Here is an 18524-nt window from a genome sequence, read left to right on the forward strand (position 1 = left end):
ACTATAGCTGAAACCTCAAGTATACTAGAGAGCTTGGGCAAACCATGTCGGCAACGGCAACGAGAACGCCACCAACCAAAAGGGGTAATGAGCAGAATGACGAAAAATGACTACATGTGCATTATAAATGTTTGGTACCGTCCTCGGCAGGACAACAACGCGAAATGATCAAGTTCTGCGAATTTTTGAGAACGTAGCCCACTACGGCAAATTTTTCGTATTTCCTTTTTGGAATTAGTTTTCAAACCGATTGACGTTCTGAACAAATTCAGATGGTTAACGAAATTCGAATGTAAAATATAAATTTATTTCTTTTTAAAGAAGCGTCGTTCCTGGCGTCGCCGTCGTCATTGCTTTAGGCCCCTTACCGGCGGTACGCGACAAACGGCGAGGTGTGACTGGGATGCAAAGGGTCGAGGTACCAGTATACTGACCCCCACGGTTGGGTCACATTGAAGGTGCTACGTAAATTGACGCCTTAGCGAGGCCCTTTGCACCCAGTCAGACGGAGTTAAAATCAGTGGAGAAAGGCAATGTAGAAGGTAAAAGAAGGGAAAAGAGGAGGGGGTGAGGAACGTTCAAATGTTGCAAGGTAGACAGCGGACAAACCCTTGGGGGATGCTCCCATATATGGGCTATATGGGTATGTGCCGTGGGATAGGGTAGGAGTATTGAGGTCCTCGATCCTTGAATAAGGTATCATTATTGCCCCCGTTGGCATTGTGTTCCCGATGTGATCCTCAGATAGGGTACCTAAATAGACCAATTTCGATGTATTAAAATTCAGCCTAAAGCAAGACCTCAATACGAGGCTCTGGGGAATAACTACAGAGTTTGTGGGGTTTATTTCCCCCAGCCTCGTGCTGAGGTTTATTGTGTTAGGCTGAATTTTAATATATCAAAATAGGACTATTGTATCCGCTAAAATTGCCGTGCGTAAATGCCCAGCTAAACGAGAAACAAATCATCTGTTAAAACTGAACTATTCGTATATATGCGTCCAAGTTTACAAACGAAATAAAGTTGTGCCGTCCACGCTATTCTTAGTTTTTACTTTTCCCTTCAATAGGGTGTCATTTTTCGGGTTTGGGCCTTAAAAAGGGTGTCAATTTTCTTGTCCTTCATCTTTAAATAGAGTCAAGGTTTACGACCCTTTGTGGCACACACCTATCCAAAATTTACGGAGCCCAGGGGGAGGGGGTAGGGCGAACCGAGCGTGTTTAGTGGCCCAACGGGCCATGAAAAATTGGTCGTATGAACGGGATAGAGTAAAATTTCTATTTTAAGTGACATCTTGGGCTCGTCGCTCATGTGGCAGGAAAATTGCATGACAAGGTAACTTTCACAGCATTCATAAGGTTGACCCTCAATCAGACATTAGGTGCACCTGTTCGCAATATTTCCTGTACTTTAGCTCGTGAAATCCCTACCCCTTCATATCCCTCCAGCCAAAACCAACTCTCTAATCAACACAATAAACGATTGACTGGTCAGTGTTTATTCAACAGGCCAGGGCCTCGCACAGTCAGTGAGCTAGGCCTTCAATTTGCCATAATTTTGACAATTAACTTTTAACAATACTTTATAATGTCTTACTGCAAGAAAGTAATTCTAATTGGTGATATCTTACACAAATTATTTTCAAAATATTCATTTATATAGATCTCACAACTATTCTGTAAACAGATGCAACAATCATTATTTGAGGCTAAAGTAGGCAAACAGTTTGAGTAACAAATTTTCCACCAGTCATGACCACTTCAATTTGTTAATACTGACAAAGACTATCTATCTGTGATGTTGATCACATTAATTTATTTTAAAGTATAAAATTTTATTTCACACAAAACGAAAAATAATTTAATTTGACTACCACTACAATTCAATTCATTTTTTATATCTTTTTTGCCTTTGGTTCAAAGGGTCATAAAGGACACTTTTTGGAGAAAAATAATAGAAACTGCAAGGTAGAGGGAAGGTTTTTGTTCTTTGCAGGTCACAACAACATAGGTCACCTAGTAGCCCAGGGGAACTCCCATATAAAGTGGACAGGGGTGCTTATTGGAAATTTTGAATAGAACCCCTAGGAGGTACCAATCCCCTGTTTTGTGGGCATGACTTCAAAATAAATTCTTCACCGCAAAGAGTCCACCCCCCCCCCCCCCCCAGCCTAATAGTTGTGGTTGTGCTTATACAACAAGCCTACTACATATCCCACCAAATTAATCACAGAACTGTTAAAATTATCATGTCACAATCACAATCCCACTACGGTTCTCAATGTGTCTCACTCTACAAAACATTACTTGGGCAATACTTAGCAAGTCTTACATTCAGTTAGTCCAGATTTCCTCAAAGATGACATTTCAATGTCTGTCACGCAATGTAATGCCATTGTCGGCAACAACATGTAGTTATAGTTACACTGTGGCCAGTGGAATGTGAAACCTGTCCAAGACATTTTGAGGAAACTACATATCAATGCAAAGAGATGCAGTAGTAGAAGGTAACTAAAATTCAAGTTCTAACTGTCATGAAATGATTGCAATTGTAAGATAGAAAATATTCATAGAGAGCTTAGGAACCACACGGTTTTACAGCACACTACAATGGTTCAGCATGTACATTATACAACTAGATATTGCCCAATTCCTACAAAAAAAAATCTATGCATGTCATCCCCCAGTTTACATCAGTTTATTATTGCCTTCACATGTCTTGACGAACTAATGAGGGAGTTAAAAGGACTGTGAGTCTATCAACAAATCCTGTATTGCAATTTACTATTCATGTACTGTGACATCTGTGTAAGAGGCTTCAAAGTTTGATTCTGTGTACCGTTTGGTCCAGGAGCTCTCCTTATGCAATAACAACTCCTCAACCTTGAGGCCTTTGCAATCTTGGCAAACTGCCCCCTGATTGAAATTTATACATGTGTATTTCTTTACATGTCTTCAGTATCACCTATGACTCAAATAAATAATCTCTGATGCCTTCAATCAAAACTGAACTGCCATTTCTGAGAGGCTGTGTCATCACAGATCTCCATCTTCACAGAGGATGATCCCACCAAGGCCATGCACAAACCAGATGCTGTGTGGTACAGCTGAAGAGTCTTCTGAAAAGAAAACAAGGCAATCAGGTTCCGAGCTTGAAGAACAAATTAAATCTCCTTGTGACTTACTATGCCTTTGTGAGAAACGAGGGGTGTAAAGGGTGATTGAATTTGGGGGGCCAGGGAGGCCAATATCATCAGGTTGGGCTAACTGGATCGCTGTTGTGCCATTTCATCACTATGATATGTTATTTCATGTTTTAAGTACACCCCTAAACGTTAACACGAGGGTTCTCCCACAAATTTGAAGTACATGGAGAATGTTTTGTAGTATGCAGTGCTGAGCACTTTCAATGCCGTCCCTGCCTGAATGATGTGATAACGCTTAGATCCCAAAGACAGTGTCCCATTTCCACCAGGATCTGAGTAACCTGTACCAAATAGCATCAATATATGGATTTAGCTGAGCCTAAAAGCCGAGCTCCTGGGCCGGGTTGTTCAAGGCCCGATTAGCCTGATCCAGGATAAACAAGAACTTTGTTTTGAGTTTTGTAACTTTGTAGTGAGGTTTTCTGTATATTGTTTGGCCTTCTGTTTTGAGTTTGAATAATCTCAAACTACACAAAACAAAAGCAGTGAGAAACATTTGTATACAAAGAAAAAATTTAAATACTTCAGTGAACTTTCAATCCTGGGTTAGTGTTGACCAACTTCTGAACAACGAGGCCCTGATTACAACAAGTTAACCTGGCACGAGTCCGTGATCCAATCGAAAACCAGCACTTGGTCAGCGGTCAACTTAAAAAAGTGCACTCGATAAGCTCTTAACTTGAGCCCACGATATGGCCACATGATACTGGTCAGCAGATACCTTGTTTCCACAGGTGTCAATTGACCACAACATGGATGTCCAATATCAAAGAAGGACGCTATAAAAATAGAGGCCGCGTGTCTGTCCACCTATTAGCTGGAGTATGGCCACCATCTTGCACAACTCTGTCATCGCCGTTGTCCGTACATGCCCACGAGCAATACTGCTAACCATGATAACCATGAGAAAATCCATTCATGGGTTTCCTTTTCTTTCCTATATGGGTATGGTTCTCCACGTGGTGGACCTTCACTCCGCTATTAATTTGGCAGAATAGACCCTTTGCATAAGTGTGGCTAAATTTGAATAGCAATACTTTGTACATCCCTAGCCTTGAACTTATTTTTCCAGACAAAGGAATGAGAGGCTTAGGATGTATAAGTATTGTTATGCAAATTTAGGCACCATTTATGCAAAGGGTCTATTGAGCAGCCAGTGGCACTGAGGTATTTATGAAACATTGCTACTCAAGCGCAGTCATTTTGATGGTTGCTTAGGCCTTAAATAAATGGCTGAATTGACAGAAGTACCGTACCTTATTATGTCGCCATTCCTGAGTTTCTCCTTGACCATGACACTTCATGACTTTCGGCACCTTGCTATGTCTCGTGACTTCCAGACAAAGCAAACTATCGATCTTTAACTCATTGTCTTGATTTAGAGACCAGAACTGAAAAGTTAAAACATTCTACATGAGCTAACTAAAGAATCTGCAAACCTGCTCCAATAAAAACTCTAGACACTCACTGAAGTCAAATTATTTGGTGAGAACTGTTTGGACATTATAAATAAAACAACACAGTCAAGAAATTCACAAATAATGTGTTTTGCATTCTCTGCAGGGCAAGATACTTTGTTATCACTGTATATTTCTCCATGCACCCATGAGTGGATAAAAGTCATACTTATTGTCATGGCAAACTGACAAAATTGATGGGGGGAGGGGTGGGGAGTGATCTGTGATGGACTAGCATCCCATCCAGGGGAAGTAAAATTCTGACATGCAACACAGTATTGAAACAGTGTCACAGAGACCCACAAAATGATGATGATGAACAACATGACTTGTAGAACTTTGGAAATTGCGACATGAAAAGGCTGGAAACTCAGATGGGAGACATGCAGAACAACCCTGACAGGGTGCCTCATTTTATGTTACAGAACCTGAAATTAAGCACTCACATTACTAGGCCACTTAAACTGAAAAAAAAAACAAGTTATTTATTTTTTGTTCATAAGTATTTCATAGTTAACGGCTGTCAGTAAATAATCATTGCAAACAACTTGATCCCTGAAGTCAGAACTCACCTTTGCGTTAGTTTCATGGCAACCATGTAGCAGAACAGATGCTTTCTTTTCACTTGAATGACCAGGTGTGTCAAGACACAAGGTCAAGCTGCCTACATTCAGAAGCTGTTGAGTCAAAGAAAGAGAGTGACGTCACAAGAATTATTAACACAAGTGTACTGGTAGTCCACAGGACTCTGTAACTGATGACCAAAATTTAGATATAAGCCAGTGAATACTGAAGGTATATTATGTAGTCAGAGCTTTTCTAAATAACCAGCAATTGAAGGGTTTTCAAGCTTCTAAACTACCAACCTCTACCTACATGTACCAAGTAAGAATTAAAATTCACTAATGGAAATTTGCTTTCTTTCTTTGCTTCAAGATTCCATTCTTGAAATCAATATCTCATTCTAAATTCAAACGGCAAAATATAATAAATAGCTTGATGTAAATTGCGTAATTGTGGTAGCTTCACACCACGGGCATGGAAGAGCTCACACCAATGTTCAATATGCCAAAATTCTATCACTGTGCTCTCTCCTCCCATGTTTTCCCTCTCCAATCTTGCCCAAACAAAGGAAAGGCATTTGGTGAAAAGAGGTTCAGAAGTTCCAGTGGGCAAGAGAAACAATCTACACATGTTGCTGTTAAGGATAACTTCCGAATCACTGTTTCCGTACAGAATTCCTTTTTGCACTGTCATAGAAATTGATAACATTTACGTACAGCTTTTAATCCACATCATTGCCCAAATAATTTTAAATGCAAACAAATCTGCCAGTACAACCCCCCTACAACCATAAACCCAAGACGGGCTTTTAATTTGCATCACTTACATTTCCCTTCCTTGTAATCACAGAGCTTCTTTGTGCTGATTGTTTCCAAGTGGCACCAGCCCCACCTCCACCCTCTTGAGGAAGCATCAGTTCAGGATAGACATTCTCCACGTACCACTTAAAACCCTTGCAGTTTAACCTCTTTCTTAATGCCACTCTAGAACTCACATTCCCAAATGTTCTTCCCATCAAATTTTTCTTTGTTTGGTAGAAGTATTTCTTGTAGTCATCAAGCCAGACTTCAGCTACTCTCATGGAGTTATAAGACATGGTGTCACCTTGCGAGTCCGATCCGTAAGGCCGCCACTTGCGGAACAGATGTCCGACTCTGGAGCAGGGGATGATCTCAAGGGACCCACCACACATCCAGATCTAAATAATAAAATAGCAATTAACTAGTTAAAAGTAGTTTTGACTTACGAGACAACCTCAGAGACACTCATCTCTCTTTACATGCTGAATATTGTGGGTTCCCTTGACAGTGACATCTGAGATGTAACTCTATAAAAATTCCAAACTTCTGGTGTGTAAGTAACAACCAATTGGAGTCAAGGCACAAATGTTTATAGAGCTATGTCATAAGTATAAAATCCCCTCAGTGGGAAACATGTTAAAAACAAGCATGTTTTGGAATCGCCATGGTACAAAATATGTTTTCCGAGAAATAAGGGCCTGTTTACAAGGAGAGAGGGTTACCCTGGCAAGTAGGTTACCCTAGCACTCACACATTTCATTTGGGCACGTACGCACGACGACGATGACGGCGACGGCGGAGTTGCCCAACATGGCGGTCATACTCCAAATAATAGGTTGACAGAGACATGTAGCCTTGGTTTACTGTGTACTTCCTTGATATTGGACATCCATGTTATGATCAATTGACACATGTCAAAGCAAGGTATCCGCTGACCAGTATCATGTGCTCAAGTTAACAGCTCCTCGAGGTCACGTGTTTTTTTAAGTTGACCGCTGACCAACTGCTGGTTATCGATTGGATTGCGGGCTCATATTGGGTTAGCTTGTTGGAAGCAGGGCAGGATTGTTCAGAAGCCGGTTTACGCTAACCCAGGATTAAAAGCTAATCGAATTATAACTTTTTCTTCTATACAAATGTATTTTGCTGTTTTGTTTTGTGTATATGGTAATTATTAAAACTCAAAACAGAAGGCCAAACAATATACAGAAACCTCACTACAAAGTTACAAAACTTAAATCAAAATTCTACCTTTTTCTGGGTTAGCTTAATCGGGCTTTGAACAACCCAGCCCAGGAGCTACGCTTTTAGGCTGGCCTAAATCTATATATTAGATTTCTTTGTCATGTATTACTTCCTAGTTTTACGCTTCTTTCTGTAACCTGCTGAGGATATTGAAAGGAGGTTGTAATTCTGCCAGCATTGTGATACTGAATTGTTTGGATTGAATTTGGACCTATTTATCGTGCGAAAGGTCGCCAGCGAAAAAACCCCGCACCCAACCCCTTTACCCATCCTCCATTTCATGATTTAATCTAACCAAAATGTCAATGTATTAAATTATGTGCTTGGACATAAACACTCATAGCTGGCTAACTTGACAGTGAACTGAAAGTTTCAGTAGTTCGTATACCAGGCACCCATCCTCAACATACTTGTACTTGGCTAGCTTACCCTGAATGACATCTCCAAATTTTCACCACCCCAGATGTTCATTCCTTCATCATATTGACCAAGTTGGTTGAAGTAGTTCCGATCCATGGCGAACAAACCTCCAGCCATGGTTGGAGACCTGTAGAAATAATAAAGTGTATCTGTTATACAATGTATCATGTGACTTCTTTTCTGGGGGGACCCCAATATAAGTAAAAGGATATACACAGCAGAAATTTCTAAAATACAGACCCATACAGCTCATCTGGTACCTTCAAGAAATTTCTAGAGACACGGCTCATTAAGTTTCTTATAACCACCTAGGACTAGAGGAAGCACTGCAGACTTTATGTGACACTCATGGGCTTTGAGCAACATCCAAGACAAAAATATACTTGCAAACTCTCCGCACTAGGATTTTGTAAGTTTTGGATGTTGATTTAGATATAAAGTCTATCTCCGTCAGTTCAAATGTTTCATACATTATCTTTTATATCTTCGCCATCTATGAGTAATATCAAATATTCACAAAATGACCAACTCCCCATTGGCTTGATAGTTGGTTAAAGCACTGCACCAGTATTGCAGAGGTCATGGGTTTGAATCACTTTCATGGATGACTTTTTTTCAGGCTTAATTTTCCAACTGCTTAAAGTTGCATACATAACTGCAATGATCTCTCATGTCTTAAAATAAATTTAAATTATTCCTTGACAACAGTTCTTGTTTATCAGTGACTTAGATTTATTGCAGTTTTATTTATAGAGCCCCTTCCCCCAGCTCTAACTGACTATTTAATATTAGTATAAATCTACTAGCACTCCATCATGAATGCTGCTCTCTGATTAGCTACGTTACTCGCTACCTATTCTGTGATAGATAGTGAGTAGCGTAGCAGTATGCCCTTGTTAACAAAATGTTGGCCACTTTTTGGCGTTTTGGAAGCATCTGTGAAGAGGATTTAGATAAACTTTTGAAGGACTAGTAGATTTTTACCACAAAAAAAATGATTATTTGCTCTCGATGTCTATGCGCAGCCCTTATCAACTATCACACAATAGAAATCTCAAGCTCATAATCTAAGTGTTAAAATATATTTGACAAATCGGAATTTGAAACAACAATTAAAAAAAAACAAAAAAAAACAAGCTTTGATAAGAATGAAATGGCCTGGCATTAAAAGGAGTTTCCTGGGCCTCCCTGGGTTTAACGTAGCCTAAATTACATTTAGCCACATACAAATTTATTTTCCTCACCTTATGGGCTGCACAAAGTCTTCAGGTTTAACAAGCAAATGTTTCGGCACTGGTTCCCATGAAAAATGAAGACCCCAGTTGAATCCTCCACGCACCAAAGGAGACGACTGGTATTCAAATGTGTCAGAGCTGATAATATCAATTACTGGACAAACCACTGTTGTGGGATTTTCCTTGATTCTCTCCAGAAGTGGAGGAAGCCACTCCTTATTCACTTCACAGTGACTGTCCAAAAAGACCAGCACCTCACCCATCGCATGCCGCGCCCCTATCATTCTCCCTCTGATAAGCCCTTCACGCTTGGACGTTCTAACTAGCTGAAGTTTTGGAAATTTAGCCACATAGTTTTCAAGTTCCTCTTTTAATTCCTCTAGAGTACTAAGATCATCGACCAGAATTATTTCATGTACTAGACTTTCTGATGTCCTGTTAAGAATGCTGTGAATAGTTCTTAATAATGTAGACCATGCTTCATTGTGAAAGCAAATAATAATACTGGCTGATGGCAAATCTGAAGAGTATGTCATCGACTGGCACCTATGAAACAAAGAACATTAATTATTTACGACACTGAGAAAACTGTATATCTTAGTAAACTCCTTAGCAAGGGACATATAGCAGAGTATGGCTACATACTGTATCCATCAAATACATGTAGAGACATCAACATCCCTGAGGAATACCAGCACTTTTGAATGTCAGACTCTTTGATGTGGTCCCAGGAGGGAAGTGGGGGGAATTCAACATCAGTGACTGTTGTTTGTTTGAGGAATTTGACACCATGTGGGATGGGGGTGTGAATTTGAACAAGCTACCTCAGAGTCACAGTATAGAAGCTCCAGACATCAAGGGTCTTTTGTAACATTTTGGTGACGTTATAAATCTCTCTAATGCCAATCATTTTTTGACTGTGAAGAATAGGAATTTTCACAATTAACCAAAACTTCAAGTGGCTAAATGCCAGGGGAATCAACAACATCCCAGAAGATTGCTCTTATTTAACCAAACAAAGGTGCTTATTTCAAGTTTGATACTGCAAGCTGGAGGGTAGTTTTGAGTCAAACTGTGATCACTGGGGGGAGAGCACTTACTCCTAAGCATCCCAACCTTTTTTTTACGTAGGAATCCTCGCAAGTAGATGGTGAGCTCTTGATTGAATAGTTACATTTGTAGGAAAGCTATGAACTATGCACAGCAAGGGCGTAGCTCGGGAGGGGGGGTGTCCTGGAGTGCCCGTGACCCTCCCTTTTGTAAGCCTTTTTTAAGCAAAACACCGAAAAACACAGCGTGGAGATCAACACGACAATCTCAGGTGAGTACCCTCAACTTGACACAGTGTGACCCCTCTTTGAAAAATCCTTGCTGTGCCCCTATACAACATAAATCATAAAGACAAAGCAATACTGAGGTACTTACAACTTGTCCCTTGTGTCTTGTATTTCACGATGAAATCCCAACCTGTTGCTGATAAGTTCATTGAAAGCATGCTTCTCGTAGCCTTTTTCTCTAACCTTCTGATCCTCTCTATTTCGAATTAAACCCAAAGTGCTAATATCTTTTTCCTGTCCCATCTCTCCTTCAAAATTGTCTGTTGGACTGTCGTTCTGTAGATGTCTCCCATGGCCCCGGTTTTCGTATAATTTGTCACTTGTTCCCACATACATGAAAGACATGACATTGAGTAAAGCCCAAAATGAAAACGTCAAAAATGTACACAAAAGAAAATATCGTGTTGGTAACTTGAAACCCATAATGTATTACAGTATCCAAAGCTTCTACGACCGTAAAACCCGTCACTTTCCCCGGATAAAATTAATTTCATGGGATACGGATAACATATGCCGCTTCCATAACACTGCCTTTAGCACGCACTTATCTCAGTTATGTGTGGCTATTTTAATGTAGTCCTCGCTAACACCACATTGAAAATTTGTCGATTCATGACAATGGAACTGGTTGATTTCTGTTCTAATCCAAGATAACTTGAATGGGAGCCAAAAATCTCGCTTAAACAGCGACAACTTTGATTTTTGCTCCCCAATTGAGCTGTCGGATCGATCATACGTTGCATCGAAGATCAGCTATAAAATCTGTACTTCGCGCCATCGACCACATCTGTGAAATGAAACAAAGAGATATTAAACGTGATTAAGTGTGACATTAGCAGAGACTCAAACAACCTTGGAAAAAGCACGGAGATTTCTGGATAACAATTGCCTAAGAAGAAACCGACCGTGTGCTGAAAATAAATACCCTCGAAATGCAGGAAAAACTATTCATGTGAAAATACAATAAACTTATATATTATTGTAAACAGATCGAATTTACCACAAAGGATTCCCTTCACCTTTAAAATATTTTCAGTCGTTTCACCGAACTCAAGTTCTGAAGCCAACATCAACGTAGCGATAAAATTAATTTTATAAGCTAGTGCATTATGACCCGAAGAGTGAAAAACATTGGTCTACATTTTAACATTAGCGCAATAGACGAAATCTCTTCGCTCCAAATTTTGAAGGCGCCCACCACACATGATAAATCAGAAAGGAATAACTCACTTTCTCTCAAGAACCACTCTTCTCCCTTTTCCAAAGACCAACATAGCGGAAATCCGAAAATAATACAACCACTCCTGGCTGCAACATGTGCCACAAAAAATTGACTATTGCAGCAGATTTCTTTATGGCAAGGAAAGTGCACAATTCCTATCGTGAATTCTATTGGCTGGAATCGATGTCTGATGTCTGATATCATGATCCAATCACGTGCACATGTCATGTCGTGACAGAATCCGAAGACTATCCCCGGGCCTCCTCAAGTCTGTAACCCCTAGACTCGTTAATACTCGGAGATACTCGGAGATGATCGAAAACCATCCGTTGATGTTCGTGAGCAACTGTAGGTCACATGCTCACCGGCGCCACACACACCATTATTCTCGGCCGCCATGTTGGTTCATGGTTTACGGCGTGCGGCAAGAACCGCTTTTAAACCTAACCTTGTAGCTCGAACTTTAAGACAAACACAACAGAGAACACTTCCAGTATGTTCGCAACTATGTAAGTATATCAAATACCAAAAGTTATATTTTAATTTTGCACTGGAAGTGGGTTTCTTTTGGGAGGGCGCACGTTGATTACGTTACTGACTTTTACATTAGTAGCATGGCTGGAAATGTATTGCAAAATTCACTTAAAAGTGAATGAAGTTAAATTTTACGTACACTGTTTGCTTTGTCGAAAGAAACTTTATGCATCTGCTGTGCTCTGCCGGTAAATACGTGGCGATATTGTGTTACTCGCTAATATTTGCAAACTTTGTCAAGACATGGCTTCTTCGTTCTCTTCTCCAGATAACCGTCGCTATGTTTCAACGGACAAACCTGTCTCGGCAGCAGCTGCTGCCTCGGCTGCCGCACCGAAGACAACTTCAACCACGCCGGCAGGAGCGCTTGCAGTTGGCAAAATTATCGCTGTTATCGGTGCCGTTGTAGATGTCCAATTTGATGAGGGTCTCCCTCCCATTTTGAATTCCTTGGAGGTCGAAGGTAGATCACCAAGGCTCATTCTAGAAGTCGCCCAACATTTAGGTAAGAATTTGTTTTGCCCGTTGAGAATGGTTTTGTAGTTAAATTTGTGTTGCTCAAATTGTATCTTCAAAAATATACATCCCACACCTCTAGGTGTACTTCAATACTGGATCTCCCTATACTCCATGTTTCTTCATGGAATGCAAAATTTACATCCCCTTTGTATGAAATCAAAGTATGGCTCCTCTTGAAACCAGGTGATATTTAGTCATAAATCACATGGATCAAAAATTGAAATCAGCTCGATGTGATGAAAGTTACTCCTAAAGTTCCTTTGATATAAAGATGGACTCATTTTACACTCGGGAAAGTGGTGTCAAGAAATGTTTGCCAAAAAATATGCACAATTTGTTATAGCCTAAAAAGGTTGCAACCTGAGTGGGCAAGTGCTGACTTAATGGTCCCAGACCTGTATGGAAATGTATGAGAAGGAGTTGTTCACGAACCTGGAAATCGATTTTGAAACCTGTTTCTAAACGCAAAAAGTTTGAAAAAACATTGTACAGCATAAAAGTTGTGCAGACTGTATTGTACAATTTTATTATATTAATTTTTTTCATTAGGTGAGAACACTGTGCGCACCATCGCTATGGATGGTACAGAAGGTCTTGTTAGAGGCCAGAAGTGCAAAGATACTGGTGGTCCCATCACAATTCCTGTTGGCCCAGAAACACTAGGAAGAATTATCAATGTTATTGGAGAGCCTATAGATGAGAGAGGACCTGTTGATACAGACAAGTAAGTTTTCACTTTTGTACTGGCATGGATGGAAAACTAGTTCTTCTAGAAGCAAAATGTGCTTATAATGAACTGAGTAGTACAGTCATTGTCAAAGTGCTTCCTGATTCAGTCAAACATTTTGTTCTATTTACAGCAGTTCTGTTTTAGTGGTACTTCATGTATGTACCTCTTTTGCACTGATCAAATTTTACTCAGTGATTATTATCTTGACAACACACACCACAAGTCTCAACTGAGAAGTTGGAAAACACCATACTACATGGAAGAGACAAAAAAATAACTATAATAACTAGAACTATATAACAACTATAACTATAAAGAAGTGAAGTTTATTGGTTTGATTAGCTTGGCTTGTGTATCCAAAATGTTATTGTTTCTTACTGTCTAACTTTCTTTTCAGACGATCAGCCATCCATGCAGAAGCTCCTGAATTTGTTGAAATGAGCACAGAACAGGAGATTCTTGTTACAGGAATCAAAGTTGTAGATCTGCTTGCACCGTATGCCAAGGGTGGAAAGATTGGTATGTTACACTGGGGTTAGCCATTATTTCAGAAGTTGTTGTCCCATGTAATAATAATATTATTTTCTACTCAAAAAATGTTACAAAAATAACCTTCATTCAAGAGCGATGCCCATTCTGACTGAAAGCTTGGCCTGATGATTACAGAGGACACACTTCTTCAAACTTAAATAGGCATGGCTGTGGGTTACACCCGAAACATCTAAAAAAGTTAAATTAATGCATGTCAAAGTTTGTAGAATGTAAAGATGCAGGTACACACGAATCTACCACTTAGGATGATTTTAAAGGCACATAAGGTTTGAGTTGTATGGTTGTGTTCTTGGGCAAAATGTTTCACTCTCACTGTCCTACACCACCCTGGGATAAACAACTGGATTAAAAAAAGTAAGAGTGAAAAAAGTAAGCGTCTTGATTCCACTGATAAAATACCAAAAGTTGCAAGTTTAAAACTAAGTGCAATAATAATACAACTGTTTAAATGCTTGTGGTTTACCTCAAATTGACAAATATCCCATCAAGGACAAGCAACATTTCAAAATTGCTTCAGGTTAATGTTTCTTTATGGACTGCATCTTTAATATTGGTTGCAACAATTCTTTACTAGGTCTGTTTGGCGGTGCTGGTGTTGGCAAGACTGTGCTTATCATGGAATTGATCAACAATGTGGCTAAAGCTCATGGTGGGTACTCTGTGTTTGCTGGTGTTGGTGAGAGAACACGCGAAGGAAACGACTTGTACCATGAAATGATTGTGTCAGGTGTCATCAGCCTGAAGGATAAGAGCTCCAAGGTAATGTTTGAACAACCATGTATATAGTGTCGGCTTTGATCAGGAGCTCATCACCAGGAGTGTCCAACGCCCTTAGTAAGCCTGTCATGGCATTTGTACAGACTGATTTATTTTTAGACTCTTTCTGCAAAAAAGGTAGTTCCAGTCCATGTGATCCTGCATCAGTAACTTCAACAAAATAAAATATGCTATTTCCATCTTGATTTTTCTGTATTCGAGTATTCCATTCCCTACTTTCCTCAGATACTATTTCCAACAATCATGGAGTCTGATATTCATGGGAATTTCAATCTAAAAACAAAGTGGTTTGTGAAAATGCCATGACATGAATATATAGCAGTTGGATGCTCCCAGTGAATGGCTCTTGCTTTGGTGGAATAATTATAATTAAATTGAAATTGAAATTATGGTCCTGGTTGTGTCTGGCACATGTTGATTGTGTCTTTCTTGTTAGGTGGCTCTGGTATACGGTCAGATGAATGAGCCCCCAGGTGCTCGTGCTCGTGTTGCCCTGACTGGTTTGACTGTTGCTGAGTACTTCCGCGATGAAGAGGGACAAGATGTGCTGCTTTTCATTGACAACATCTTCCGTTTCACTCAAGCTGGCTCTGAGGTGTGTACATGTACATACAGTTGGTAAACATGTATCTACACTTCAGTGTCAAAGTTAAAATCGATTCTTTCCCATTGCCCATACTGACATTTCTTGCTTTCATCAGACTGGACAAATTGTATTGTTTTAAAACCTTTCTAGCAGACATGAAAACTGACTCTCAATACTGTGTGCCAATTCTGATTTAGTAGAGTGATGTTTTTCTTTCACTGTTAGCTTCACATGAACACTACTTGCAATTTTAGGTTTGGACTTATTTGTTATGCAGTAAGAGTGAAATCAAATAATTGCTGTTTGATGTGGTTTTGGTGGCAGGTGTCTGCTCTTTTGGGACGTATTCCATCTGCTGTAGGATATCAACCCACTTTAGCAACTGATATGGGTACTATGCAGGAAAGAATTACTACAACAAGAAAGGGCTCTATCACATCAGTACAGGTAAGCGATATTTACTCATGTTTAGTCTTTCAGTTCCCCAGTGAGATATAAAATTGACACATGGCAAGTCCCTGTTCAATTTTTTAACATTCTTTTTGGCAGGCTATCTATGTGCCAGCTGATGACTTGACAGATCCTGCACCTGCCACCACCTTTGCTCATTTGGATGCCACCACTGTGCTTTCCCGTGGCATTGCTGAACTTGGAATCTACCCTGCCGTGGATCCTCTGGATTCTACCTCTCGTATTATGGACCCCAATGTTGTAGGACAAGAGCACTATGAAGTTGCCAGAGGTGTACAGAAGATCTTGCAGGTGAGTGAAACATTTCTTATTGTAGCTTACTCTCTGATTCTTTACCTTACACTCTTTTGAATTACTGTAGTGTACAATGTATACTTTGTTTTGTTCGAAAGTCCATTTTCTTTTTATCTCCAGTCTCACAACATGTAGGAGCAATGCTACTGGGTGATCTGCATTGCTGGCAAAAATTTTGTTACATAATTTGGAACCTACATTTATCCTGTTAGAATGCTCTGTAAAGTCTTTTGATAAAGAATGAGTGTCACAAATGCATCTGGCAATTCAAAAGTGTCAGGCAGGTAAAGGTACATCTTCTAGTGACTCCATTATGTTCACAAGAGGGACAGAGCAAGTTTTGCATGTGCATTTTATGGCAGTTGCTGCTGGATTACATGTATTGTGTTAGCTTCATAGTTAACATGTGATTGTGATCATTTCAGGACCACAAATCTCTCCAAGATATCATCGCTATCCTGGGTATGGATGAATTGTCTGAAGATGACAAACTTACTGTAGCCCGTGCACGTAAGATCCAGAGATTCCTGTCCCAACCTTTCCAAGTTGCTGAGGTGTTCACGGGTCATGATGGCAAGCTTGTCCCCTTGAAGGTAAATTCTCACAGCTGTTGATCTTCATAAAATATTCTCAATTCGTCTGCAGTTGCATTATTTAAAGGGTGGAACTCTGTTATTCAACAGGCCATCAAAATCTGGTCGTGTTTATGTATTGGCCATATTGATGAGGTTGTTGGCATAACTAAGTGTTGACCTGAGGCAAAATAAAGTGACCATAGTAAAAAGATGGCCGTATTGTTGAAACTGGGTTCAACTGTGTCAATACTTTGTGTAATTTAATGTGATTTTTAAGAATGTTGATTACATGGTCCCAACATTTTTACTGTTTCTTGATAATGTGAATCTGCTGGGTGATGCCTGCAGAAAATGTTTTATTTCGTTTTTGTTAAGTGCTGTTTTCTGTCTTTTAATATCAACAGGATACCATCTCAGGATTCAAGAAAATCCTGCAAGGTAGGTTTTAATACACTGATTGCATCTGGTAGCATTCATTCTAACCTCCCCAAGTGGCACAAAACTACATTTAGTGCTTGTGCTTAGTATCCCCTGTCTTTCTCTCCCTGGCATGTTCTTCCTCATACTGCACTATCTAGAGAAGACATTTTGCTGACAATTTCGTTTCCCCCACTAGGTGAATATGATCATCTACCTGAAGTTGCCTTCTACATGGTAGGCGACATCAGTGAGGCTGTAGCCAAGGCAGAGAGACTGGCAGAGGAAGTGCAGTAAACATCTCCATTCAGACTTGTAAATGTAATGTGTTCATACACTTGTATGCTGTTTTTTTACATCATTGAAACTTGAATAAATTGAAGTTAAACATCTGGTTCAAAGTATCTGGAATACTTGTTCATTGTCTGCCTTTAAAGTCCCATATGATTACAAATTTTCAATGCAAGATGTTTGAAACAGAAAAAAAATAAACAGTGACTAAGAGTAAATTCTTCCGTGGGAGGGACGATGGAATGATACAGAACTTGCAAAAGAAGCGGAACCAAATTCTGTATTTAGTTCATATATGAGCGATAGACGGTCCACCAGCGCTTGTGGGTTAATTTGGGGAACGCGGCAAAATAGCGCGGTCTGGTACGCTTGAAGGAACGCTATGTGCGGTGGTGGTTTCGGTGTTATTAACTCAAGATAACAGACCAGAAGCCTTCATAGCAGCTATATTTCGTCCCCACCCAATACAATGTTGAAACTCGGGAGTAATAGCTACTCTTGTTTATTCAACATTGTATGTGGGGGGAGGGGGGGGGGGGTTGCAGAGGTTAGGCAAGTGAAGTTGTATTTGCGTCCGGTGTGTGTGTGTGCTAATGATTGTAGGTACCAATCCCCGCGCTCTCTGCTTCCTGACTTGACTTTTCGACAAGATGCAAGAACGCCTCGGGACGAAGGAGCTGGTTCCCAGACTCTCGTCCCCAGGACCGCCTGTCCCTGTTAGGCGGCGGGGCCTTGGCACAAAAACTTTGAAGACACGCGTTTGATTGGCTAGATTCTACGACCAAGGCTGTGTTCACACTTAGTACCAGGGCACCGGCCCAAATCAATGTCGTGTTTATACAGTGGGTTCTCCAAGTTCCTAAGTACCACTTCGTGCTCGAATACAAGGTCGAGACCTTGTAAGTTGTACCGGGGCACAGGCAAAGTGCACGAATTCTGCTGTGAGCACATGGAGAATTCCTCCCTGTAAGCTCCGCCGGTTAAGAGTGATGGGCGGCTCTGGGGACGAGAATCATTCACATGGAGGGCACTCGTGAAGGATTACAATTCAAGTGACTTGTGAATACCGTGAGACAAGGCGACGAACTTTGGTGGCCGCATGGCAAACTTCGTTTGGCCTGAAGCTATTTATGTAAATGTGGCTCGCTCTCAGGAAAGAAAATCTGTGCTCAGGTGAAACACGTTTCAACAACAGTTTCATGTCCTCAGCCCACACCTCCCCGATTTACCGCATTACGGCATCTCGATTGCACATAGACCTCTTCTACTCAAGCTTTCCTGTTTTTTTTTTTT

At 40.3% G+C, this 18524-nt stretch overlaps 2 protein-coding genes across 3 annotated transcripts; one reads left to right on the forward strand and one right to left on the reverse strand.

Annotated features, from left to right (window-relative positions):
- Positions 1-1482: 1482 nt before the first annotated feature.
- Positions 1483-11755, reverse strand: LOC145487266 (polypeptide N-acetylgalactosaminyltransferase 11-like). Of its 2 annotated transcripts, none has more exons than XM_081466007.1 (8): positions 11494-11755; positions 10352-11050; positions 8936-9472; positions 7701-7818; positions 6053-6424; positions 5235-5339; positions 4462-4596; positions 1483-3115 (listed from the first exon to the last, which is right to left on the reverse strand). In XM_081466007.1, exons 2-8 carry the CDS (start codon positions 10684-10686, stop codon positions 2996-2998), a joined length of 1722 nt encoding a protein of 573 aa, XP_081322133.1. In that variant the 5' UTR covers positions 10687-11050; positions 11494-11755; the 3' UTR covers positions 1483-2995. The 2 variants fall into 2 exon arrangements, with proteins under 2 accessions (XP_081322133.1, XP_081322132.1); XM_081466006.1 differs by having other exon boundaries at positions 1483-3118.
- Positions 11756-11836: 81 nt separating this feature from the next.
- Positions 11837-17344, forward strand: LOC145487267 (ATP synthase subunit beta, mitochondrial-like). Its single transcript, XM_081466008.1, has 11 exons — positions 11837-11994; positions 12288-12524; positions 13088-13262; positions 13666-13787; positions 14395-14579; positions 15034-15192; positions 15508-15630; positions 15733-15945; positions 16374-16541; positions 16928-16961; positions 17140-17344. Exons 1-11 carry the CDS (start codon positions 11883-11885, stop codon positions 17235-17237), a joined length of 1626 nt encoding a protein of 541 aa, XP_081322134.1. The 5' UTR covers positions 11837-11882; the 3' UTR covers positions 17238-17344.
- Positions 17345-18524: the final 1180 nt, after the last annotated feature.

The sequence above is a fragment of the Orbicella franksi genome, chromosome 5, assembly GCF_964199315.1.
Source record: "Orbicella franksi chromosome 5, jaOrbFran1.1, whole genome shotgun sequence".
NCBI lineage: Eukaryota > Metazoa > Cnidaria > Anthozoa > Scleractinia > Merulinidae > Orbicella > Orbicella franksi.